General features: G+C 43.4%; 1 protein-coding gene across 10 annotated transcripts in view; it reads left to right on the forward strand.

Moving 5' to 3' along the window:
* The window catches only part of WDFY3 (WD repeat and FYVE domain containing 3), a 1,391,721-nt gene that overhangs the window by 305,659 nt on the left and 1,060,158 nt on the right, over positions 1–25,904 (forward strand). For all 10 annotated transcript variants that reach the window (XM_085636566.1, XM_085636564.1, XM_085636563.1 and 7 more), the window contains 2 exons: positions 14,894–15,017; positions 23,132–23,241. In XM_085636566.1, the coding sequence (XP_085492692.1) occupies positions 14,894–15,017; positions 23,132–23,241 (234 nt within the window). The remainder of the gene's footprint in view (positions 1–14,893; positions 15,018–23,131; positions 23,242–25,904) is intronic.

Here is a 25,904-nt window from a genome sequence, read left to right on the forward strand (position 1 = left end):
TGTGTATGGAGGCACTTACTTTCCTGGAAAACAACCACAATCTCACAATGTCACTAAAAGGTTGATGCAGCATCATACAAATGTCTGTATTTGTGTATGGCTCTACAGTCTTTGTCCATGCACAACTCTTTGAAAAATTATAGCCTGTCATGGGTAGGTTCATGTGGCCATATAAAAAGTCATCAAATGATTACATTGGCATGAGTGGAGGTTAATCACATTATGAGGAGGGAGTTAACCTTATACGGGAGCATTTATGCAGCACTCAGTAAGGAACTCTGTTCATTAGTCCCTAGTACCACTGGCTTAAATGTTGGCACCCCTTCTAAATAATAATAATAGCAGCTGTCCTGGCGGTTCAGTAGATCCTGGATTATGGTTATGTTCATGATGGGGTCCTGCTTTTCCTATTTTTTTTCAACAGGGATGGACACAAAAAGAGAGACTTTGACGTGAACGAACTTGGGTAAGCTCCAGTGAGATGAGCTCATGTCAATAGGGCTTAGCCCTCAGTGCTGACTGAATGTGTGTCACAAGGCCTGCAGCAAAGTGCAGCAAAGTCAAGGCCATCAGTGGCCATCAGTGGAAGTGGAGAAAGAAAACATTTTTCCCCTCAATATCACTCTTCACTGAAAGCTCATGAAATAGTAAGGCAGCGACTTGTAGCCCCAGCCAAGGTGCTCTTATTCAACCGCCAAAGTTAATGACTGTTGGTGCTGTAATTCGTTGACCTGCTAAATAAAAACTCAATTCCACCCAGTTGGTTACTTCTGTGGAAAACAAGCTTGATGCTGTCACTGAAAGGGTGGAAACTGCAACGAGAAATGTTAGTACACTTGACTGATTATTCCAAGTGACCTAGATAGTAAAAGAAATCCAAACTGTGCAGTTAAGTTAAATTACTTTCGTCACAGTCACTGGATAGGTGGGATGCTTGCGACTCCTACGGCTTCTTACAAGGACTGAGAACAAGTAGAAATTTGTTTTCCACCACCCTTTCCTAAAGTAGATTCAGGTGGGGAGGAGAACAAGCATCAAGGTCATTAGATCCTTCTGGTTCCTGGCTGAAGCAAAGAGTAGACATTCCTGCAGCAGCAGCAACATTGCCAGAGATGGTATTTGAGAATCCTTGTGACTCACCGGCCTATAAACACAGCCTGTATTCAAGCTCTCAGGAAGGTGCCACATAGCACAGGTACAAGTAACTTTGAACAGCTGTTAAATTCCTCAATGCTGTAATTAAGATGTTCCGATGGGCATCGGTCCCTTCAGGAATGCCTCTAGGTCCTGTGGGACCATACGGGGCTCTGCTCAGGAGTACGCTGCTGGGTTTTCACTTGGCATTGATTGTCCCTCTGGCTCCATTAGAACCACTTTCGGCGCCATATGATGCCTCAACATCAATAGTGCCACAGAATCTGATGTTGTCTGCTCCTCTTCCTTCACCACCTCCTCCTCTAATCCCTTGGGAAGTTTTGGTTAAGGTGGGAAAGTACAGACAGGAGCGTGCTGGTGCCTGCCAAAGATGTTGGCGGAGTTGGCTCCCTGCTTCATTTCTGTGGAAACGGCCACTGCAACGCGGCCGTTTCCACGCAGAACAGTAACCACGCATGCATTACAACCTTTGGTAACAGTCTTTGTGATGGATGCTTTATTTGCCTGCTGATTCCTCACCGACCCACCCTTCTCCCCTTTCTGAAGGAAAAGCCTAGGCCTTTATTAAGGTCATAAGTTAGACTTCTGCACTGCCACGCATAACTGCTGATGTCTCATCGTCTGTACCTTGAAAGGCACGGTTAAAAACAACTAAGAACTGACGTCAGGGTACCAGGGTAGGGTGAGCACTATATGGCTGCAGTGTTGTCGCCACTACTCTGTTTCTGGGGTGGAGATAGAGCCGGCCCCCCTTACTGGCTTAGGAGAGCTATGCTAGAAGTTTCTGGATCCAGTCTAGCATCTGGGATATTCAAGAGCTGTGGAAACTGCATGTAACTAGAGTATCCCAAAGAAAAATTGCTGGTGAAGTACATTTTTCTTCTGGTTTGCATATTTTGAGAAGCTGGCTCGTGGAATGATTTGACCACTTAGCCTGGAAGTGTTAATCTAGCGAACAGTGTTTATTGGATCGGGTCTGCAAGTAAGGTTTGTGTGGAGTGAAATCAGTCCTGCAGTAGGGTGTACGAGTTGGTTTTACATTGCTTGGTGCACTGTGTAAGGTATTATCTAGTTGGCAAGTACAGATGTATGCATTGTTAGCTAGTTTTTTTTCTTTTTTTTTCCGCTTGTCTCGATATTGATATTTTATTATACATGCTGAGTTTCATCCAAAATTGTAAATGCTGTTTACTCCAAAGAATGCCATACCGCAACGGGTGTCCATGTACGCGGAAAGTAGCAAGCCGTGTTTGTTAATTCAAAGGACTTCTAGGGCTATATTATGGATGCAGCATGTTTTCCTGGATTGCGCTGGGCGCACCTTTCAAAAGGTGTGCCCAACAAAATCCAAGAAAATGCACTGCAATATGCTGAATGCACTGCCCCCAGGGCTGCCGCGAACTTGCGCTGTCCCCAGGGCAGCTCATTCATGTGAAAAACTTGTCCGCTTTAAAGTTGCTTCGTGTTTTCACAGGGCAGGCAGCAACCTGCCTGCACTTTCACAACATGCACATGAGCCTTTATTACGTCCCCTCAACCAGCAGCAATTCTGTAGGAAGTTAATTACTAGAGTGTAAATCTCTTAAGGATATCTTTCAGGAATAGTGAATTAAGGGCCCAATTCAAAATGTTTTCTTCTACAGTAAGTGACACTAAGTCCAGGAGTAAGATAGAGCTACTCCTAAGGAGTGCCTTCTGAATCAGGCATTGGGTTGTATCCTTCTGACTGTGTGCAGACTTAGTTGATAGATGGGTTGTTACCCAAAAAAGAATCCATGTACTTTATGCTTTAAACTGGATTCAACCGTTTCCGAGAATCCAAGTCTTTCTTAAATGCTGTTATTTATCACAGAATGACTTACTCCATTCCTCATCACAGGTGCATCATGAGCAAGAGAGAACACTTCACATGTGAAAAATGTTGCCAACAGGGTTATAACTAAAAAGCATGACAAATGTTAAGAAGAAAAGCTGGTAGGTACATGTCAAGATCTGACGCTAGCGGGGATTTCAGGACCCTGGGGAAGGACAACATTTGAAGCCTTTCTAGTTTGTGAAGTGACAGATCCATGATTGGCGGCTGAAGCAGGAGTAGGCTTGGTTATCAGTTCTCTTTTTTTATTAGCTTTCCGTTAGCTTCTCCAGGGGTAGCCTATGTAGGAAGACCACCGGCATGATGAAAGGTTTTTGTGGCAATACGTTGGCTGGAGGCAGGGGTTAGTAAAAGTATTTTTTTTTAAAAAACCTTTATTTTTCATTTTAGAATAACACAGTGGGTGTACAGGTAGGAGCAGACGGCCCTCATGAACGGGGTCAGTAAAAGTTAATGTGGTATGATGTAATGTGGTCTACTTTATTTCCTTCAGTAACCAGGCCTGCCACTGCATGGGGAACAGATTTCATTAATGATGGCTTGGGCAGTCTGGCAGGGTGTTGTGTTCTTCATTTTGTTAATCGGCGCCTATAATTGAATCCGTTGTTAAATCCTCTGCACCTGGATTAGGTAGTTTCATGGATATTATTTAGGGTTTACAACTGAAACATTTTGCCACTGCTGGCACTACCTTGCGACCCTTGGCCTCCCAACGTAGCAATTTCAGTGGCAAGGACACTGGGGCAACTCACATTTGTGGCTCCAGGGCTCTAACCTTGATTTCTGTCTGTGGTAAATATACCAATGGTGAATAATAGTGTATGTTTCACTATTAGAGCCATAAAATATGGAGCACCAGGAAGTGGAATGGGACCTCAACTGGCAGTGGTGATAAGAAAAACAAAGTGCTGTTAAATGTATGTGCATGAGTATGTTTGAGGGGTGAGTGTGTGTGAGTCTGCATGTGTGAACATGTGGTATTGAGTGACAGGTAGTTTGAGAATCCGTGAAAATGTAGGTCAGTAAATATAAGTGAATTAGTGATAAGGAGTTGGTGAAAGAAAGAGTGACTGCAAGTGAGTAAGAATGGATAAGGAAGTGTGTGTGTCAGTGAGTGAGGGAGAATAAGTGAGTCAGTGAGAGTAAGAATGATTGGGAGTGAGAGTGGTGTGTTATGCTTGTGAGCCTGCTGTTGGCTGTGGCATACTTAACATAATTCTTGGGTCATAGAGTCACCCATGGCAAAATGCTGAGCCTGACACACTGAAGGCAATCCTTTGTATTACTGGCATCTGGGACAAAATACTGACGGCTGAACTACTTGAGGTAATACTTGGAACATGGAACACAGGTGGCAAAATGTTGGTGCTAGCATATTGGAGGTACTTCTTGGCATGGGGCACCCGCGGTAAAATAGGGGTGCATGCGCAATGGAGCTTATTCTTGGCATTAAAGAGGACAACTGTGGCATATGGGAGGGTGGAAACCATGTTAAAAGGCTGGCTGTGACATACTGGACGTGATTTTTGACATGAGGGTCACCCATGGTATTTAGATGGCACTAATGGCAACATTTTGGCACTGGTGTATTGTATATAATTTTTGGCATAATGTGTAACCCCAGTGACAAAATGCTGACCCTGGCACAATGAAGCTAATGTTTGGCACATAGGGACACCCATAGCACATTTTGAAAAAATGGGTCAACTACTGCAGTGTGTCAAATGTCATTTGTTTGACACACCATGAAATGACTTGAATATTTAATAAGAGCCCTTGGAGAGTATATGGCTTTTTAACAAATTTATGTGAGAATTGTGCATAAAAATGCATTCTAAAACCTCATTTTGTTAAAAAATGTCTTCGGGGGCCCTCAGTCCAAACCCTCCGTAGAAGAGGTTTAGCATCTTTACTACAATTCAGGGCAAGTATTTCCCCCCTACCACCTACAAAGATCACCAGCCGCTACTGCGAGAACAGAAGGTAAACTGTCTTGATGGCCCTTTCTTTTCTGCTTTACGTTTTGCAAAGTTCAGCAGTGCAATGTTCATTAATCTGATTAAATGCAAACAGAACTAAAAGAACAAACACATTTTAAACAAGTTACCTTGTTTCACTATTGTGATTACATGACAAAATTGTTTGAATAAAGGCTTCACCTCTGTGCTTCTCATGAGTGATAGAGCCTTGCACATCACTATAAATCAAAATGTAGTAACTAAAAAGAATAACTTAAACCAAATAATATAGTTCATATTCAATATATGACCCATATCAATGAAAACATACGGACATATCTACTACTGTTTAGGTCTCGCCTGGCGTAGGCTGCGCACATGCGCAGTCCCGCTGTCGAGATTTAATGACTTTGGTTATTTTCAGTAAAGGGCATTAAGCCCCGCCCCTCTTTTCCATTGGCCGGCGTCACCGTTTATGCTAAACGGTGGCCAGCTATTGGAAAAGAGCTGTTTGTGATGTTTTTGCTCGGCTTTCTGAGCCGTCCCATGTGGACGGGCTCGTCTGCCTTCCTTCTGACGTGAAAGCGTTCTTATCTTTATGCGGCACTGTGTTTCAAAACACATGGCCCCATAAAGACAAGAAAGTTTTCACGACGGACCGTGCTTGTCATGAAAGTGTCTACCTAGCTACTAGCTACAGTGTGTGTCCTTCTTCTATTTTGATTGTGCCTTTGAGTCCGAACACAAGCATTCCGTCGGTTGGGCGGGCCATATTACGCAGGGCGGGACCAGAACGAAAACAAAAGGGGGGGCTGTCATGGAAAGATGTGGGGAGGGCTAAGCCAAAGCAATGCTGCGCATGCGCCAGGGTCTTCACGGATCTGTGGTCTGTCCCACAGCGTATCGTGTCATTTTCCACAGTCTCCTCTTTGTCAGGCACCACACGGTCCCTACCTGCCCGTCTCAGCAAACGTTGCTTCCCGGCCGCCAGCCTGACTCAGTGCCCCCAATGCTCCGCTCGCTGCACTCTCTGCTCCCCTCAGCTGTAAACATTCGCCAGCTGACCGCGCGTGATGTCATTGTGCAACATGCAAATGAATAAGCGGGGCTACTGCGGTCCAATTCCTATCGTCTGACTTGAACTACTAGATTATTAAAATGGTTGTAATTTTTTGAAGCTGTGGCCATATTCAATAAAGTCAAATCTATTTTCCCAATATATTATGGTGTGGTCTCCATGTAGCAAAGACATGCCATAGGGCTTCAAGGTGAGGGTTTCTAAGTAGTAATAGAGTGCTTTTGACGAATGAAATAGCTTTGTAGGAGGACGAAGTAGGCGCTATTTTGGATGGGAAAATACTATTAGGGCTCTTACCGTGCCTAGCAGGGAAACGAAGTGAAGAATAGGCAGGGTGGTCGGCTCTGTATGTGCAGTTTGTCCCACATTTAGATGGTCTGCCATAAGGGAAATGTGATGCTGTGCACAGTGGAGGCGGGGTCAAAGGCGTGACTAAAAAAACCTATTCTGTAACTTTTTTTCGGCCTTTTACCTTGAGATATGTACTTATAAAATAACACACAGTTTAAATTTAAAATAAATGCAAGTTAAGTTAATCAGTGGGAAATGCAGTTTAGTATTTTATAAAACCTCTTTTAGTTAATGCACTGCAGATGTCTGTGTCTGTAACCAGACAGGCACAGCATAGCTGGCAAGGTTTTAGATTGCTTATGTTTGACATTTTCATAATTTCACTGTAATCATGAGTGACATTGAACGACTATGAGTGACACTTTCTCACGAACAGTATAATGTCACACACACTTAGTAGTAGGATGGCACAGCCCACAGCCTAGGTCGGACACCTGTTGCAGAGTGAGGCTGCAAAGAAATAATACATTAAACAGAGATTCCCTGCCTTAGCCAGCCTGCGCCTCTCTGGCTGGCAATCAATCACATTCATGGCATGATCAGATCATGATCAATTGACAGTCTGTCCAGGGTCTTTGCCATGTGGGACCCAAGGCTGACTACAGGATGTGAGAGGGTACCCCAGCGGGGATCTTCTCTCAGTACAGTTCTCCAATTAGGTCCCTCTTTTACTGCAATTTAGACCGACCCGGTTTTTGGCATGTCTTTTTAAAACATTTTTTTGCAGTTTTATATAGTGTGGCTCGACCCGAAGGTATCAGTGTATTATATGAATACCAGTTGCAGCGTTTAGAAGCTTTGTTTTGCGACTGGACATCCACATCTGTTTGATACTATGGCTTGAGCAGTGGGTGTTTTTTTTTTTTTTTACATTAATTAGGTGGGTGTGTGGTTTTATGTTTTGGTCTTCAAATCTCTGAAGTTCGTTTGGCTTACTGTGATACCAGGATATTTCCACGTCATAATATATTGAGAATCCTATACCTCACATTGTACACTAGCGCCATCTTGTTGCCTTTGAAAAAAAGTATTCGGAGCATATTATGCCGTTCATCCCAGCTAAGCGAGAATCTGGAATTTTCGCACTTCAGGACACAATTCTTTTGCGTGACAATCTCAGGCATTGCAGTAATGTGGGAAAATTACTGTAAATCCAGAATTCTAACACAAGACGCGTGGCACTTGGCAGGGCCAGCACAGAATTGAATCCTGATTGGAGAATAGTTAGCTTATCACAGGCCCCATGCATCTCCGTGGGCACCTTTGAAGGCAGACACTGCACAGCTCAGCACTCCTTTCCAATACCGGTCAAAAAGAATAAATCTGTCTCATCAGGAAGCATCAAGTGATTCCATTAATTAAGGCCAATACCGGCTTCCAAGCTTCCTTTACATTTGCAGATTGACCAATTGTGCACATTTACACTTCTTTCAGGCAAGTAGGCACCTTGGCAAGCGGAATTATTTAACAATACCTATAGAGTATCCATTCTATCCTCACGGTAATGGGCACAATGAGAGGAAGTGCTTGCCACATTTGGACTCCACCCTACTTTAAGTGGGAACGGAAAAGAATCCTTTTTTATATGTAACCCTCAGACATACTATTTAGTGTCATGCCTCATCATCAGGTTCACACTGACTCCTAAGGTCAGGGTGGGCTTGACTGTATTTGAGGGAGCCCTTAAAAGACAAGCATTGGCATAGCCAATAGGTCTGGCTTTTGGGACCTTCTAAGTATTTAGTTATGAAGCACAATATCCTTGGTGCAAGCACATCAACTGTTGCATGGCTAAACACTTATAAGGTCCCAAAGGCGAGACCTTTTGGCTATGCCAATGCTTGTTTTAGTTTTATTCTCTTTTTTTCTTCAATACATTTCTCATTGGTGTATAGACTATAGGAAATAATACATTCTGAGTTTGTTCCATGAATCATTTAGGTTCCCCGCGTGCTCCTCTGTTATGTGGCACTATATCCTTCTCAAACTAACTAATTGTTCATATATCACAAAAAGAAACGCGTGCCCCATTACTCTAATATACGGGATATCTAAAATAGACATTTGTCCGTGACGTGTTATGTGAATCATGCAGTTATTGTGGCACCAAGGTAATGTCATCAGGGTTAAGATCATATGACATTCGCGCCTTGGAAGACGCAGAATCAAAGGTCCTATGTCACTTTCTGTGACGCCATTAAGTTCAAAGAATGTGTGATGTAATGTCCACTGTCCCTGGCATGTTGGTGAATCCCCGTCCATGGGGAGTTTGGCCTTGTTGAGACGATGCAGCAGGTATGATGCAGGATTCAACGCCTTAGCAATGTGAATTAGCATCATCCCTTGAGAGTGCAGTAATCTAAATGGTTTGGCAAAAATACATTTTGTAGTGCTGTGGCAGGAGCTTTGCAGTAGCAAAGCAAGACTTGAGTGAATGTAAATAAATGACTATTGAGTGATGAAAGTGTTAGCTGATGGTGTTGTGTTTTCTGAGTCCCTCTGATGCAATCCCCGTTTGCTTGGAGAAGTCCTGGTCTTTATCAGTCAGTCAGGGATTTCTGTACTCTAATGGTAGTAGTAGAACAATATGCTGATTGCAGTAATTAGAGTGCGTGCAGGCTTAAAATCGCACTTTAACATTTCGAGAAGGCGTGTTTCTATCAGGGTGCATTAGCATCACCCGCCATTCCAGCGCCAGCTGCTGAAAAAGTGCTTGTTGTCACTCTGAGCATTTGATCTCATTTCTCATTATCTGCCTGTGAAGGAACACTCTCAAAGCAGGTTGGTTTTGATCACTGCTTTGAGAGTTAGAGCTGGGGTAGTTTCTTTTTTATTAAAATGTGTCCACTTTGTCTTGACACCCAGGGCGTTGCTAGCAGCCCTGTGCTCAGAGATTGCTGTTACTTGGCTGAAGTTTTGGCCCTGCAATATCAATGTATCCTTGTTCCTTTTGTTACATATGAACACTGTTGTGTTTCCATGGGTAATGCCATTCCGGGTGTATCTGTAGCAACATCACGCACGGTCCAAGGTTGGGAAGTGTGTGGAATGCAAGATTGATTTAAACTTCACTTGAGCTCCTATCAAATGAAAATACTATGCAGCTACTTCCAGTGGCCTGACACTGTTACTTGTTAGGTCTCGGCCTGGCAAAAGCAGCGCATGCGCTGATCTGCCATGCAGAGACCTTTTGGAATCGATACGATTCCAGCGTGCACGTGAGACAAACGAGACAGAAGATGTGCACGCGTGGATTGGATGCTTTACTGGCGTCGTGATACACTGGGGACTTTTTTTTTTCACCGCCAGTAAAGGCAGTCCCCCGTGCACATCTTCTGTCCGTCCCATGACGGGCCGCGCTTGTTGCTCTTGCAAGTACACTTGCTCAAAATAAAATTCCAACAGCCCTGAATCTGATTCTGTGAATCATGATCAGGTGTTCGCGCTCGGCAACTGCTTTTGTACATCTCAGTTGTTATTGATGAGCAATAGGCAGACATTAACTAATGCTTTTTCCAATAAATTAAGGATAAAAAAACAAACACGCAGATAAGGTCAAAGCAACAGGCAGTGACTGCACTTCACATTTAATGGTCAGGCGGCGTCCACCTTCGAAACGAAGGAAGGGGAGACGGCGAAAGGCAGCAAGATGGCGGTTTCCAACACCCACAAAATGTGCTTATCCATTTCTTTTTATCTGTAATTACTTATTAACCAGGAATATTAAACAGGAGCCGCTATAATTCTAATTCAGCTAATGAAAAGACCTGCTGCCACCCTTATTTTAGTTAAGACACTCCTGCGATAGAGGTGAAATTCTTGGAAATTAATTTGTATGTCTGTGTGTTTATTAGTGAAAAATAAAGAATTACCTAGCAATTCAGTTTCACTAATTGGATTGAAGCAATTTTAACCAGTGTGAAGAGGAGCTCTGACTCCAGCAGATAGCCTTCGACTACGTGTAACTAAATTAGGCGTTCAGAAGGCAATGCGAAGTTAAACATAAGGTGACACGCATGGCGAGAGCCTGGAGACACCTTGTTCTCCTATGGTGGAAAGTGTCGATATACATTTTTTCCGCACACAAAACGTGGTGCTGAGAGGTCCACTTGGCCGTTAAAAATTCGATAACAACATAACACTAAGCACAAGATATACATGGACCATAAATAGGCTTGCCAGATTTTGAGAAGCAAAAACCGGGACAGGTCAGACATAAAAGTAGGACTAAAGCCTTTTTGTCTCACTTTTATATCGGACCTGTCCCGTTTTTGTGCCTACATAACATTATATATGGCAACACCAGGGTTTTATGTGGACCGGGTCTCACCGGTGCTGATCATTGGCAGTTTTTTTTCTAAAGGGGGCCTCGAAACGGGTCTCTATTGGGCTCTGTTTTTTTTTCTGGACTGCAGTGACAGCAGGCACTTCGATGTGGACTGCTCACTTCTCACTAGTGGAGAAGTTAGGGCATGACGTCATGCTAGGTGAGCCTTATAGGGGAAGGGAAATCCTTTAAAGAGAGTCCTTTTCTCTCTGGATTCCCTTCTCTTTTAAAACTCAGGAGCAGCATTGTCTTGGTGTCACCAGCAGGGCTTTAAGTGGAAGCTTTTCAATATTATATACAAGCCATAGTTTCTGCTAATTTATCTTAATGCAACTAACAGCCATTGACAAAGCCAATAGTCCTGACTTATTGTAGGTATGATGTTACTTGTTGTAACATATATCTGGATGCAATGACAGAAACAGCAAAATACAAGTCGGGCGACACACTATGCTAAGCACAGATTTTTAACCTACATGTTTTTAAGCCACACTCTTATTTACATTGACCACGCCCATTTGAGAGACCCCCAGTTTTTTCATCCCACTTAAAGCCCTGGGCAAGACTGCCACCCTGCGCAGACAGTGTCCCTCCTCCTGTGCTGCCTGGTAAAAACTAATACATTACTTCAATTATTTAGGACTTTAGAGGTGCATGTGAAAGGAGAGCATACCTTTCACTTCTGTTTCGCAGGTTGACCTGACCATTGTCCCAAAACCCGAGACATTAACAAAAGCGTCGGGACTGTCCTCTGAAAACTGGGACTGTCTGGGGGAATCCGGGACGCCTGGTCGCCATAACTATAAAGCACACAACAACTAGGTGGAAGCCCAGAACTAACACTGCGTAGAACATATTCTTTTTAAGTGCGGTCAACCGAGCTTATCCGGATCAATGAGTCGTACTCCGGTCTATTTTGCTCTCCATAATCGGACATTCCATGCCAAACAGATTTAGTCAACAATCTGGGTGCACTATATTTAGCGCAAATTCAACAGTGCATACTCGGTACGTTTTGTTTATTTTGGTCCGCTGCACTGCCTTGATACCAGAAAAAACACTCCAGAGGACCCCTTTTAACACACATAGCCTCCGTGATTTCTCGTCACAATTCGATTAAATAGGTAAACTAGTTCTATTCACTCAGTAACAACGTAAACATAGGCGCAAGAGTTATACAACATCAAAAGACGAGCCAGAGCGGCACTGAAGCTGGTTGCTGCTTGGGTTGCACTTGCACGGCTGTGGCTACCAGTATAGACCCTGGCCCTTCTACCGCTGAATCTGGAAGATAAGATGCTGCTCAGTCTGAGGACACCAGACACACCCACAAGGGGCGCTGGAAAAATTTAGCTGGGCTCTACCTTTGACAAATCAGAGGAGAACGGTCCCAAACAAACATGCATACTTAATTCCCAAATTCTGTATCATACAGCGAACTCTGGAAGAGAAATAGAAGTCTTGAGGGCACCATGCTGACTCAAAGACACCTGTTGATATCCAGACCTACAAGTACAGGGAAACAAGCATTGAAAATGCAATAGGTCTCGCCTTTGATTAAGTTAAAGCCATTTGCTTTGCTAATGGTATTGTATAGCAAAGCAAATGGCTTCAACTTAATAAAAGGCGAGACCTATTGCATTTTTAATGCTTGTTTTTTATAGAAACAAAGTTTGTTTTTCATCGATTCCTTATGACAAAGATGTTTGAAAATAGTTGTTTTGTCTAAAGAAATCTGCCTGGAAATCATGAGTTTCGAGAAACCAAACATTCGTTCTTGGGGTAGTGCTCCGAAATCTGGAGCCGCTCTGAGTACCTCTAGAGATGACTTTATTCTGATCGGTAACAAACTCAAAAATCCTACTAAACAAGCATTGGCAAACCAGTGGATTGGGTTTAATGGGCTATTAAAACATGCAGTGTAGGTACAATAAAGATAGGCAAGAAACCAAAGCCTCACTTTAATGGTCGCCTATTGTATAATAGGGCCTAATGTACTTAAGGGCAAGGCCTCAAGAGGAGATGGAGGGATATATCTATACAGCCAATATCATTAGCTAAAAGATTAATACTCTGTTGGCTTGAACCTCGAAGTCATTGACAAATTCCCAAGCCAATGTGTGAAAGAGGATGGTTGAAGGAAGCTAGTGGTAGATAGTGTGGACCCAAAGCCCAGCTCTGTCTATTGTAAACCATTGGTCTTCATTACAGCTGTGCTGTCAGACTTAAAAAGTGACTCAACTGCGAAGATTATTCAAGACAGTAATTAAACAAAATCCACCCATTTCCTCCAAACAAATGTCTAAAGCTTAAAGTGATGCTTTTTTATTTGATGAACTTCCACAGACTATCCTAACCATCATTGCATGTCACTTTATATTCTTAGGTATGAGTCCTTTTGCTCCTATATCATTAGGTCCCGCCTGAGCCAGCGCTTTAGCGCTGCTCTGGCGAGAGTTTTAGTAAGCGGGTTTTGGAAGTGCTAACCTAGTGGCTTTTTCAGGCCTCCAGCTTGCGTTCGCGATGTCGTGCACGCGCACAGCTGCTATCCTGGTTTCTAGCATTGCTTTCCTCGCATGGCCGGCTTTCCTCCCCCTCTGTCACCCGATCCTCCCCCTCTCTTACTGCACGGAAGATCGGTTTCATTCTCTGCCTCTGCTAATTACTTTCACTTTCGCGGCACCGTCGAGGTCTGTCTCGTGAAGTCTCTGGTGTAACTCGCTCACATCTGTCTCACTTGTTTATTTAATTGCACGCCACACAACTCCCGGCCGGGTCGCGCTTGTTGCTTTACTTGTTATATCTTTTTTTTTAATACTTTAGGCTTTGTGCTCTAATACATTTGTGGTCGGATATTCACATCTGACAAAACACAACAGCTCTGGAAATGTCTGTAGCGATGTTACAACACGCAGTGTGCCGGATCATTTATGCGTAATAGTGCAGTAAAAATGTAAAAATCCTGTCACTGCACCTCACGAGGAAGCTGTACCTCAACGAATAACTTGTTTTCAGTGACTGGTCACAACTCTCCCGGGGAGCTCCTATCCTATCTCCGTTTGCCAACAGGACTGCCCCCTCCGTCTGTTATTGGCGCTCACCATCACTGCCCGACGACGCATAGGCGCTGCGTAGCTCACGCCGCCCACCGGCACTCTTCTCTAACCAGCCCTTTCTCGCCCCACAGACGCCCGGGCTCCAGGTTACTCGCTCCATGTTGTGGTCGCGGGATTGCTACCCCTGTCTTTATGAAAATGCAAGAAAGATAACGTTATGTAAAGAGCAATTTCATAACTGACACACACATTTTGCGTGTGGGAAATATGTTGTGTGGGCCATGCCGGTGTCAACAGTGAGTGTAAGTAAAACTACAGACTCCGTCCCAACAAAATCATCTTCGAGGGACAGAAAAACTAATTTGGCATGGGAACACAGGCTGCTGTCCCTTCTTTTATCACCCATGGACATGCAGCCAGCTGCAAAGTGCCCGCTGAGAAACCTGGCAGGTCCCTCCCTGCGCACAAGCCCAAACTTCCACCCAGTAAGCCACACCCCATCAAATAAAACAAGCATTGGGATAGCCAATAGGCCTCGCCTTTGGGACCTTATAAGTATTTAGTTATGCAGCACAATATCCTTACTGCAACATCATTAACTGTTGCATGGCTAAACACTTATAAGGTCCCAAAGGCAAGACCTATTGGCTATGCCAATGCTTGTTTTTAAAGATGTTCTTACCCCAGTGGAAAAACTCTTCTAGCATCATGTGCTGACTTGGATTGGTGCCATATAATAAGCTGCATATTCTGCTTATTCAAAGCTAATGAACAGTCCTGATTAAGACTTGCGCTGTTTTGATACCCGTTTCATTATTACAGCTAATTTGCATACTGTTTTTTACCAGAAATAAATTCTATCATACCTTAGCTTATGCAATGTTGCAAAACATATTGATTCTCGCTGACCATCTTATTGTATCCCAGGCCACAGTGGAAGATCTACCATGTTGCTGAGTACTGTCATGTGATAGGCCATGATTCAGCTGTAGAAATAAATACATTTATTTATATTTGCCTACAGTAGTAACAGTATTAAAAAAGTAAAGTCAGTAGCTCAAATCTCACTGACACACTTTCTTTTTTTATTTTTAGGTGTTTGGAAGTGCCCCACCCAGCATGATGTCTGAAAAATTTCCTGACCTCTTACAGTTTACAACACAGGTTTCTCGACTGATGGTAGCAGAAATTCGACGGAGGGCATCAAATAAATCTACAGGTATAAAAGTCATCAGGTGCTAAAACAGAGGTGTTATGGTCATCAGTGCAAATAGAAGTATTGTGTAAACTTTAAAATCCCCGTCTCTGCTCTCTTGTTGTGTTGGAGCCTTAGATTTTCTTTTAGCTATCCTTGCATAGAAAAATAAATTTAGATTTTTGGACAAACTTATTTTTTTCAGGATTCCAGTAGTCTGATAATTTAATTTTCTGTCCTCTAGCCGAAAAATTGCTTTTTGTTGCTCCTGCACTGTCCACAGGTTATGTAGAGCCTTCGGCAGCCAACATTATTAACTAACTTTAAATATTGTAATTGGAAATTCTTTGAAAAGCCCTCTCAACAGTTCACAATGGCATTAGTGAGTATATCCTTAATGCTAAATACATATTTAGCCACTTGCCTGTCTAATCGGACTGAATAACTTCTCACTGTAAGCCAGCATTGAACCAGTTTACCATCCCTATGAAGGGACTGGGACTTTATGCAGTCGGGGCATCTCTGCAGGCATCCTAAATTCTAAGGAAGCAGTCTAAGGTCTGGAAGACAGCCCTGATCTCGTATCACAAGCTGGGTTTAACCATTTGATCCTCACATAAGATTTTTGAGGTCGCTACCCTGCACTTCTTTTTAATCATAATAAATCTTAGTAATCGCAGTGTTGGTCATTTGCAAAACCATGTTGCTGCTTATCCTATTGCCAACTCCTCTGATATAAACTAGTTCTCTAAAAACGGAAATGGATTCCACCACGTAATCCCCTCGAATTTTTCACATTTTTGACTACCTGGTTTATGGGCCTCTGCCAGGAATGTGTCTTGCTACCCAAGTTTCACTTACTGTATGCTCTGTTATATTTGGACGGAAATATTGACCACCAGTGCCTTCCTTTTAGATCAAGTTCACTGCTGCACAGTTTGGTTTAGAGGCTCTAGGTGTGTTACACATGAACATGTATGACCACATGTGTGCACACATGCAGGCTGGGTGTGTGAAACTACCTTCTAGCTCAGCCTGGCATCTGCACACAGGTAGCCTGATGCACAATGGACCTTTAACGGTTTGGTGCTAACCTAGGTAGGCCTTCTAATTTGATTGGGCATTAATAGTGTCAGTAGGTACATCTGTAGTGATTGCTGAACACTGTGTGTGCTTCACTGTACAATACACTATGGGTGAAATCTGCACCAAACTTCCGTTTCACCATTGTGAGGCCTAGAGAATTGTGTGACGCACTGATCATGTGGTAAAAATGAAGCTGAGTGCAGATCCGTTATCCCTTTTGTCATATCTGAACTCCTCCTGGCATTTGAGGATGTGTTGTATTTCTCTGACTTCTTTTCTAATTAAATACCAGTCCTTCGTTCCCTCTATTGGCTAGATGGGGGATCAAAAGGGGGTATCATGTTCTTAGAATTCAGGGCTCGCTGGGGTGTGAATTGTTAGGAGGGTGTCATCATAGGTATTTCCACCTGCCATCATATGATTATTTGTAAATGAATCCATAGTATTCTGTAGTGGGTGTGTTATAAAGTTATTTACCTTTTTATATCTAAAAGCACTGACTTCATTATGATTTGCTCTGTGTTTGTTGAGTACTGTCGGACAGGGGTACTGGCCCACACCACCTCCCCTGACTTGGTGTTGAACTGCTGTGCCTCACTACCCTGAGAGAGTCAAATGCTACCACGCAGTACTTGGTTCCCAGTAGAGGGAAGGATGCAAACGTATTACTTGTGAAGGATCCACAGCCGTCTCAACTACTAACCCACTTTCATACACCATTCTTTAGCACTGTCTGCAGCAATGTCAGCATTGTTGTGTTTGACTAACGGCCCTACCTCTGTTTTTCCTCTGAGAAAGACATAAAGTTTAGTCGTGCATGTTTGGCATTCCTAAAATATAATATTGCCTGTTCTCCAGATCCATGTTTAGTGAATGCTTAATTCCTGATTCCACCCCCTATCGAGCCTGCTCAACACTAGGGAGGTCGTAGATGGGGTTCACACCTCTTCAGCTCAATTAAGATCTCTCACTGTTGAGTACCAATAATGGCTTTAAAATTTCACAGTGCTCACGGGGTCTTGCAAGTGTCCCAATCTATTAAAAAGCGAAGGCCAAGCTTTTGCTTTCATTGCCTTCATAGAAAATGATTTCTCACCCATTTAAAAAGAGTTTGATCTTACCATGGCCTTCAGCTCTTATCTCTACACAGGGCTGGTGCTTGCTGACATCTTTTATTGAGCTTTTTAAAAAGAAGCATAAGGCAGACACAGACTCTGCGTCATTTGGCACTTTCAGGTCTCATGTATTCTTCGTTAAAAACGCAGGAAACAATATGATAATAAGTCATGCAAGTGAAGAAAACCTGGGCGATTTTGAGGTAATGTTAAAAATAATTTCATGGAATATCAGATTTTAGTGAGGGAACATATGAAAACAAAACTCCTCCACACCTATCACAAGCTCTATGAAATAGGGGATAGAGCGGGTAAACTACTGGCACGGCTGGAGAAGAGGGAACAGGGCGAAAGATGGGTGCCCAAACTTACTTTCAAAGATGGGACGCAGGTCACTAACCTAAAAGATATAGCTGATGCATTTGCTGATCACCTGGAACACATTTACACCCCCTCCACCACATACACGGCAGAAGATTCCCGCCAGCTGTTAGTAGTTAGTGACCTGCCTATACTCTCCGAAAATTATAGATGCTCTAGATGAGGCATTCACGGACGATGAAATCCAAAAGGCCATAAACAATATCCGGTCAGGAAAAGCAATGGGGCCCAATGGAATACCCATAGAAATGTTTTAAACGGTCGCCTCTCAGGCTGCACCTCACTTGCGGGCTATGTATGAAGAAACTTATGAGAGGGGGATTTTGCCAGAGGACCAGCGGCTAGCGTCGGTAATCGTGATTCGTAAGCCGGGGAAACCCACTGACTACTGCGGCGCTTATCGGCCAATTTCTTTGATTAACGCAGAAGCGAAAAGTCTGGCGAAATTGCTTGCTTTACGCTTGGTCTCGGTCATTCCATCACTGGTCCATCCAGACCAATCCGGCTTCATGCCAGGGAGGAATACGGCACTAAATATCCAACGCCTTCATAACGTGCTAGCACGTAGGGACGAGGAAGACGCACTGATATTCTTCCTCGACGCCTCTGTGGCGTTCGATTCTATCGAATGGCAGTATTTATTTGAAGTCCTGCAACGCCTGGGCTTCGGACCGAAATTTCTGGGATGGGTACGGTTGCTGTACACAGGCCTGTGGGGCCAAGTGCAAGTAAACAACTACACGCCTCGAGTCTTCTCACTGAAAATGGGCACGCGGCAGGGTTGTCCCATGTCCCCCTTAAATTCTCACTGATGTTAGAACCACTAGCCTCATGGGTGAGAAGAGATGTCATACTGAGAGGGCTGAAATAGGCAGCAGGACATGATGACCACATATCATTATATGCGGACAATATCCTGTTGTACCTCGCCTCCCCATACGAGTGTCTACATTGTGTTTTATATATATTCACCAACTTTAGGAAATACTCGGGTTATGCGATTAACTGGAATAAGTCAGTGCTATTCATTCTCCAGGGCCCAGTTCCCGGCTCCCCACTGGATGCAGGGTGGAGATGGCACTTGACGGCTTTTGATACCTGGGAGTCTTCATAACTCAGGACCCCCACCTCTTCTATGATCGTAACCATGCCGCTCCCCTAGACAGGCTGTGCAGCGATGTGAAACACTGGCGGTCCTCACCCCTATCACTGGTAGGCCGCGCGGCTCTATTTAAAATGTTGTCCCTCCCTCGTTTCCTCTATATCTTGCAGAATTGTCCCAATAGGGTCCCAGAGGCTTATTTCACGGGAGTGGAGAGTGAGGTAAGAACATTACTGTGGGACGTTGGATCCCCGCGTATAGCAATGAGCATTTTAACTAAGGGGTGGTATGACGGGAGTATAGCCATCCCTGACATTAGACTTTACTATTGGGCATCGCAGTTAATGGTGGTAAACCACTGGATATATCGATCCCCTATGGACCCAGCCTATCTGCTGGACAGATATCAAATGGAGAGGGAGGGGTATATGGGGGCGCTGTATTTGAAGGCCCGGAAAGGAAAGCATTTCGGCCCCACAGCACACACGGTTGCAATCTGGCATCAGGAGAAATCCCGTTTGGGCTGGTTGAATGTACTGACCAAAGCCATGCCACTGTGGTCTACCCAACGACTTGGACTATTGTGTCATCAGCCTTATTTTGATAAGTGGGACACTATCGGAATCTCCGTCATTGGAGACTTGGTGAGGAAGGGCACAATCCTTAAATTTGTGGACTTAAGATAGCAATACGATATGGCCCCGAGGGAGGTATTCAGGCACCTACAGATTCGACATGCCCTCACCACAGCTCTTCCCGACATGAGCGACATACCAGAGTTGTCCCCCTTGGAGGATCGGCTGCTAGATGGGCCGTTGCTCCAGAAGGCCACGTCACTCACTTATAAAAAACTGTGTAGCAACCTACCAGATGCGTTTCATAAACTTAGTGGGAAAATGACAGGTAGATCTTGGGCCTATTGACGATGAGGACTGGCAGGTGGCACTAATGTCTCCAAGGGAGGTGGCCATCACCCTTCCTTTCCGACTAATCAAACTTAAGGTCCTACATAGATCATATCTAACCGGGGTGACATTGGCCAAGATAAGCTCAAGACCTGACGCGCTCTACCTACGTGGTTGCCATCAGAACGCAACATTTTACCATACAATCTGGGACTGCCCAGCGGTACAACCCATATGGGAGAGGGTCACAAGACATATCCAAGATGCACTGGGGAAGGGATTCACCCTTACACCACGACTGGGCATTCTCAATATATGGGAACAGACTGACCTCACAGAGGTAGCAAACAGCAACTGACTACACTGGGCTACACCTTGGTTAAACCTGAGATTGTGAAAAAGTGGGGAGTGGCGGATAGGCCTTCCGATCGAGCGTGGGTAAGAGGGGTCGATAAATGTATGATAGCTGAGGGGGAGGTATTCAAATCGAGAGGGTATCCGAACAAATAGGACAGAAAATGGGGCAAATGGAATGTATATAGAGGCGACATATGTGCTCCCCCATCGGTGGAAATGGAATTGCAATGTGCTGGAGGGCGGCCTTTGGGGATACCGTGACTGCACCTGCTTTATCCTTCCTAATGGTTCAATGTACTGTATAACCTGCGGAAATGTTGATCGAGTACTGTATGTGACTTTTATTATTGTGAAACTAATAAAAATATGTTTAAAAAAACAAAACACATTTCAAACATATGAGAGGTGGAATGCTAAATAATGTCAGAAAACGACAACCTTATACCAGAGAGAAGAGAATAGGACAAGAAATAAATAGACTGCACACGGAGACTTAGGACCACAAATTCAAATAAAGTAGGCTTTCTGCCTGCAAAAGAAATGCAGAAAATTGTATTAACAGCCTGGAATAGCTGAGACCTGAATGTCATAAAGCAGCACAAGGCAAACAACCCACCCAGAAATGTAGGCAGCCTGGAACCATGAAATGCATGAGCGCCCCTGGAGTGAGTCCCAAGAAATGGGGAAGACATACCACCAACAGCAGCCAGAGTAAAATCTTAAGTATACAGAAAAGTGATGGATGGAATGCTTGAATTAATCTCAGCCACTGGCAATTACTCTGGGCCGCATACCCATCCATTGTTATTTTGCACACCATCCCACCTCAGTTTGGACCTGGCCATTTGCAAATCAGTCTTAACCCTGGTCCAGTGGGAACGGTCCAGCCCAAACTGCCATGCCAGGTCTTCCCTGAACAGGAACACAAGCAGCCTAGGACCAGTTACACCCTAGTTAGGGTTCATCGGTCAGATATAGCTTGGTTCCAGTGACACAGTTTGACTTGGCAGTTCGAGCTGGATTGTTCCCATTGGAGCAGGGTCAAGACTGATTTGCATATATCTGGGTCCAAACTGAGGTGTTATGGAGTGCAAAATAATGATGGATTGAGATGCAGCCCCAAGTAATCCCCAACGGCTGAGATTAATTCGAGCATTCCATCCATCACTTTTTGTATGCTTTTGGGTAGAACATTAAGCATTTGACACAAATTGTTTTTAGATCTTTTGGTGCAACTTCACTTAATTGGCTCATTTGAGCTGCATTATCGAAAACAGACCCCATTAATACTAACTAGGAAATTTACAAATTTTACCCATTTTGACCCAAAAATAGATATTCATTTCACTCCAGATATTGGCTGTTAGAGGCCAATAATTGATATTAAAGCTGTCAAAATCGGAAATATACGATTAAAGCAGTTGAGTGCAATCGGGTAAATAATAATCCTGCCGATTTTACCACCTTGTTGCAATTAGTCTGCAGTATCATTTTGGGATGGCCCTCTGAAAACAGGACATTAGTTTACAGCATTTAACTAATTGTGAATAAGAGCTCGTTTAACGGATCTCAAGTAAATTGTTACCCTCAAAGGCAACTAAAGTTTTCTTTCTTCTGTTTATATTCTGATGCAATTTTGCCCTGTTAATCCTTGCATGGTCCTCTGATGACTTCTCTTCCACTCTTTTTTGTGACTTCCTTTACCTCGCTCTGCTCTCTGCATCATACTCGTACCTTGACCTTACCACCTTGAACACCTTTGCTTTTCCTGTTGATGAGTTTACAAAATGGCAAAAAAAAATTATTGAAAAATAACGATCCCACCAGCCTCCCTCGAGTCTCCTTCCCTCTATACTCGGTCAGCAAAGACTGCTTTCAGCATAACCGAGTATCATCCTACTGGTAATTCGTTACAATGCGATTGCTAGGTGGTGGTGGTGGTGATCAGTTTAGAACAGATTTCACAAATTAGCTACGGGCCCACAATCATTCTCCTTCTCTGTCCATTACTTTCCACATCTACAATAGTCATACTTTTGGGTTCTTTTCATAAGTACAGGCACAACAACTTCTCTGGGATTTCTGCTCCACATGTTGCTGTACCATATAAAAAGAAAATGGGAACCATGCCATTCTACACCTTTAAACTAAATTTAATTAGGCTTTGATTTTCTACAAGATTTGCAGGTTCTACTTTTTCTATTTTTTGTTAAGCCATGGAAGTGTAACATGTGCTTACTTGTTTCTCCCGGTCATGATTCTAACTATTGTAGTGTTCCCTTTTTGCAATCTGATCTCCTTCGATCCAGATACCTTAGCAATTGCTACAGAACCGGCTAACAACAACTCTCTTGTTAATGGTTGACTTGGAAAGATTTATTTTTGTTGTACTTTTGCATATTTTGTATTATTTTGACTCGTCACTTTGACGCATTGGTGTGCGGTGAGCCTAATGGAGAATGGAAGTGGTTAAAAAACAGTTACTCTTTCATCGAACACAAATTCAACCAGTCCTGTTTAGCAAGAATACCCGTTTCATTATCACACTAATTTGTTGAATAACCTCATAGCATGCCAGTGTGCCAGGGATATCCACCTGTGTCTCAGTTCTGCATTCATATTAGGTTATTACCACACACCACTTTTAGTTCCCTATGTTTTAGTGTATGCTGCAGTTTAAATCTGTTCATTGTCTTACTGTCCCTGATGTGGAGACACATCTCCTTGCCTCGTCCGCTTAACTCCTTCAGGTTTTATTTTCACTTGGTGCTAATCTTTTTCTCCCACACTGAAATTAAGATATACCTACTGTAAAACTCTTCTCATCTGATGTCTTCTGTACTCTCAGACAGGCAGTGCTTGCACCATCTTTCTTAGGCCTATTTTCATTTTTACTTAGCTGGAATGTTTGTATTCTCTAACGATTTTTCCTTTCATATTGATATTAAGGCCCAACGCATCTGTAATTTAATTAATGGTGCATTTGTTCTGTTCAACAATCTGCAACTAATGTAGTAATATAAATCATCCTCATATTTTCCTATATTGACTGTTTTTCTCCTTATATTTCTGAACTTGGATTGGCATTTATATCGAAGCTATGCCCCAATGGTCAGTGGACAAGACCTGGATATTGATGGCCACTGCTTTGCTTTAACTCTGCCATCTCTTTTGCTTTTCCTGCTCCTACAGAGGCTGCTAGTCGATCTATAGTCCAGTTTCTGGAGATAAATCAGAGTGAAGAGACGAGTCGTGGTTGGATGTTGCTCACGGTGATCAACCTGTTGGCCTCTGCTGGGCAGGTTAGTGATTGACCACAACACTCAATATAGTATTATGGTGCAACTACAGAAAAATGGTTACGTGTATGTTAGTTTCAAACATCTTGAAGAATGTAGGGCTCGGTGGATAGCCCTGAGACATTGCGACCATCTTGGACAACGGTAAGAGTCTTGCCACCTTGTCTCTGCTGTTAGTAAATAATATGCATGTCTAGATGTGAAGCACGCCATTGAGTTGTACTGGGCTGAGGCTGTTGTCACCATCCTAAATACAGCTATATTGCAGGGAGTAGAAATCTTATTTTTGCTGTTAAAGTAGAGAATGTGTTCTTTCAGATGCTAACAGAGCTCGTTAACACCAAAATTGGCAATGAGGATGAAATCAGGATTGTTCCACCGGAAGACCAAGTAGACGTCCTAGTCTTCTATTCTGGCTATATTTGTGCTGAGTCCGAGAGCAGATTTTATTCCAAAGCCACAAGCGGAGGTTTGTTCTTGGGAAATCCTGGAGGGTGCCTCGGCTGGGGTTTATCTAAGAGCAGTTGTATATTTTTGACTGTGATAGCCCCAACTCTGCTTTGAGGATGCTGTCAGAGTGAAGGAAACCATTAGAACCCGCTGTCTAGTTAAGGCAATAACTGGTAGCTTGCTAGTGTGCAAGTGATAGGATGTGCCCAGCACCGGTGTATGTGTGGATACGTGGTTACATCGAGGCTGCCACAATCAAGTGACTTTATAGTAGATTTTACATGGATCAGGTTCCCTTGAGAACGAAAGTAGGCTGTTGGTAGAGTAAGGGTGAACATCATGAACAAGAATCGACACAAGACAATGCTGTTTATTGTAATACTGTATAACTGATTGCATCACAATATATGTTGTAAAGCGCTCTGATACCTTCGGGTCTGGCTAGCGCTATATAAAACTCTTAAATAAATCCTGTATCTCAAAAACATTGTTCGGAAGGGAATAGTTATGTGATGTACTTACTATATTTTGCACCATCAAGTGCCTAAGAATGGCTTGTCAGTTGCCTATTTTGCAGTGATAGGGGCTCAGAAGAGTGGTTGTTTCGTACTAGTTATGAACTAGTGATAGAATGGCTCCTCCCTGTTTTATTGACGGAACTTAGAAACAAATGGAATGTCAGCTCAAGGTTTGTGTTGAATAGGATTTCTTAAGTCGCATGTGAATTTTAATTATTGTTTTTGTAAGATGTAAAACTGTACTTGATGTAACGTCTTTAGTTTATGTTCTGTTGCACATTGTGGTTCGAAATTTCTGCAAGATTTTGTCCCCAATTATGCATCATATCGACCCTATGGGGAATCTCACATTTGAAGCAGTTAGCGTAAATACTGTTTCCTTCACAGTACTCCCCAGTATTTGCTAAGCCTCGTGTGTAGTGTGAGTTTGGGGCAGACTTGCATGCAATGAATTAGCCTGTGATTGACTCGTTTGTATTTTTTAAATAAAATGTAGACTGTTGAGGAGAATAGTAATTACTGCCCCCTACAAGGTTAACTGGAAATCAGCGAGGCCCTATGCGTTTTTGCAGGATGGAAAGCCATTTAAAGCTAACTACATACTCTTGCACCCCCTGCCCTCCAAATATTTATTGGTACTTTGGAGATGTGTGGAATGCTACAGTGAAATCAATTTTAGTGACCATAATAGAGTAACTATCATATAGATTCTGATAACCCTAGGTGAGTGCCATTCCAGCACATATGCCAAAAGAGTGGTGGTGAGACCATTAGAAGGGCCTCTTTGCCAGTTTAGGGAAATTGCAAGGTTCGGCAACCAGCAATTTTCCATACTCATCCCCAGATAAATCAGGTTTTGAGGAACTAAGCAACAACTGTTGCTTAGCCTGCCTGCTTAACCCCTTCAGCGCGGCGCGGATTACCGCGCCGTGCTGAAGGGTTCGTTGCACGGGCGGGGCCGTGACGGAGCGGTTCCGTCATGCGCACAGCGCGACCGATGCGCATGACGGAACCGCTCCGTCATGCGCATCGAAAGGGTTAAGGATGCAATACATGCTACAATGTTTACATCTGCTAGTCACATTTTCAGCCCTTTGTATGGACAAGACATGCATTCGAGAGTGGTACACGGAACGGTTGTGGGCTAAATACCTTTCTTATGCCGTTGTAGAAATAGTTAGAAATATTCTCCTTGCTCGAAAAACAGGGTTTGTGATTCATAGTTTCCACTAATGTTTAGGTCTCGCCTACACAGTGCATTCGCTGTGAGGCATATTCTTTCAAATTCTGTGGGCTCTCAACCCACCCACTACATACCATTACTTGTTTTTGTTGTCACGCTCATTTGCAGTCTTTTGATTGCCTAGCTCCCTTAGGCTTCCATCTCTTTTTGATTTAGCTCCTTTTTTGAATTTATAAGCGTTTTGGTATCATTCCTGGACGTGCAATGTGTTTTCCTTCTTTAAACACAGGCATACAGCTTCTTATTTATGTTGCTTTCACACTGTACGCCATCTCTGTTGACACTTTAGTTACCTAAACCCTCAACTATACTACTCTTCCCTTCGCCACTACACTCTACGTCAGTTCACGCCACTTTACTGTATGTCTCTCTACTCTATTATAAGCCACTCTACTCCACGCCACTCTACTCCACGCCACTCTACTCCACGCCACTCTACTCCACGCCACTCTACT

Source organism: Triturus cristatus, chromosome 2_1 (assembly GCF_964204655.1).
Source record: "Triturus cristatus chromosome 2_1, aTriCri1.1, whole genome shotgun sequence".
NCBI classification, from domain to species: Eukaryota; Metazoa; Chordata; class Amphibia; order Caudata; family Salamandridae; genus Triturus; species Triturus cristatus.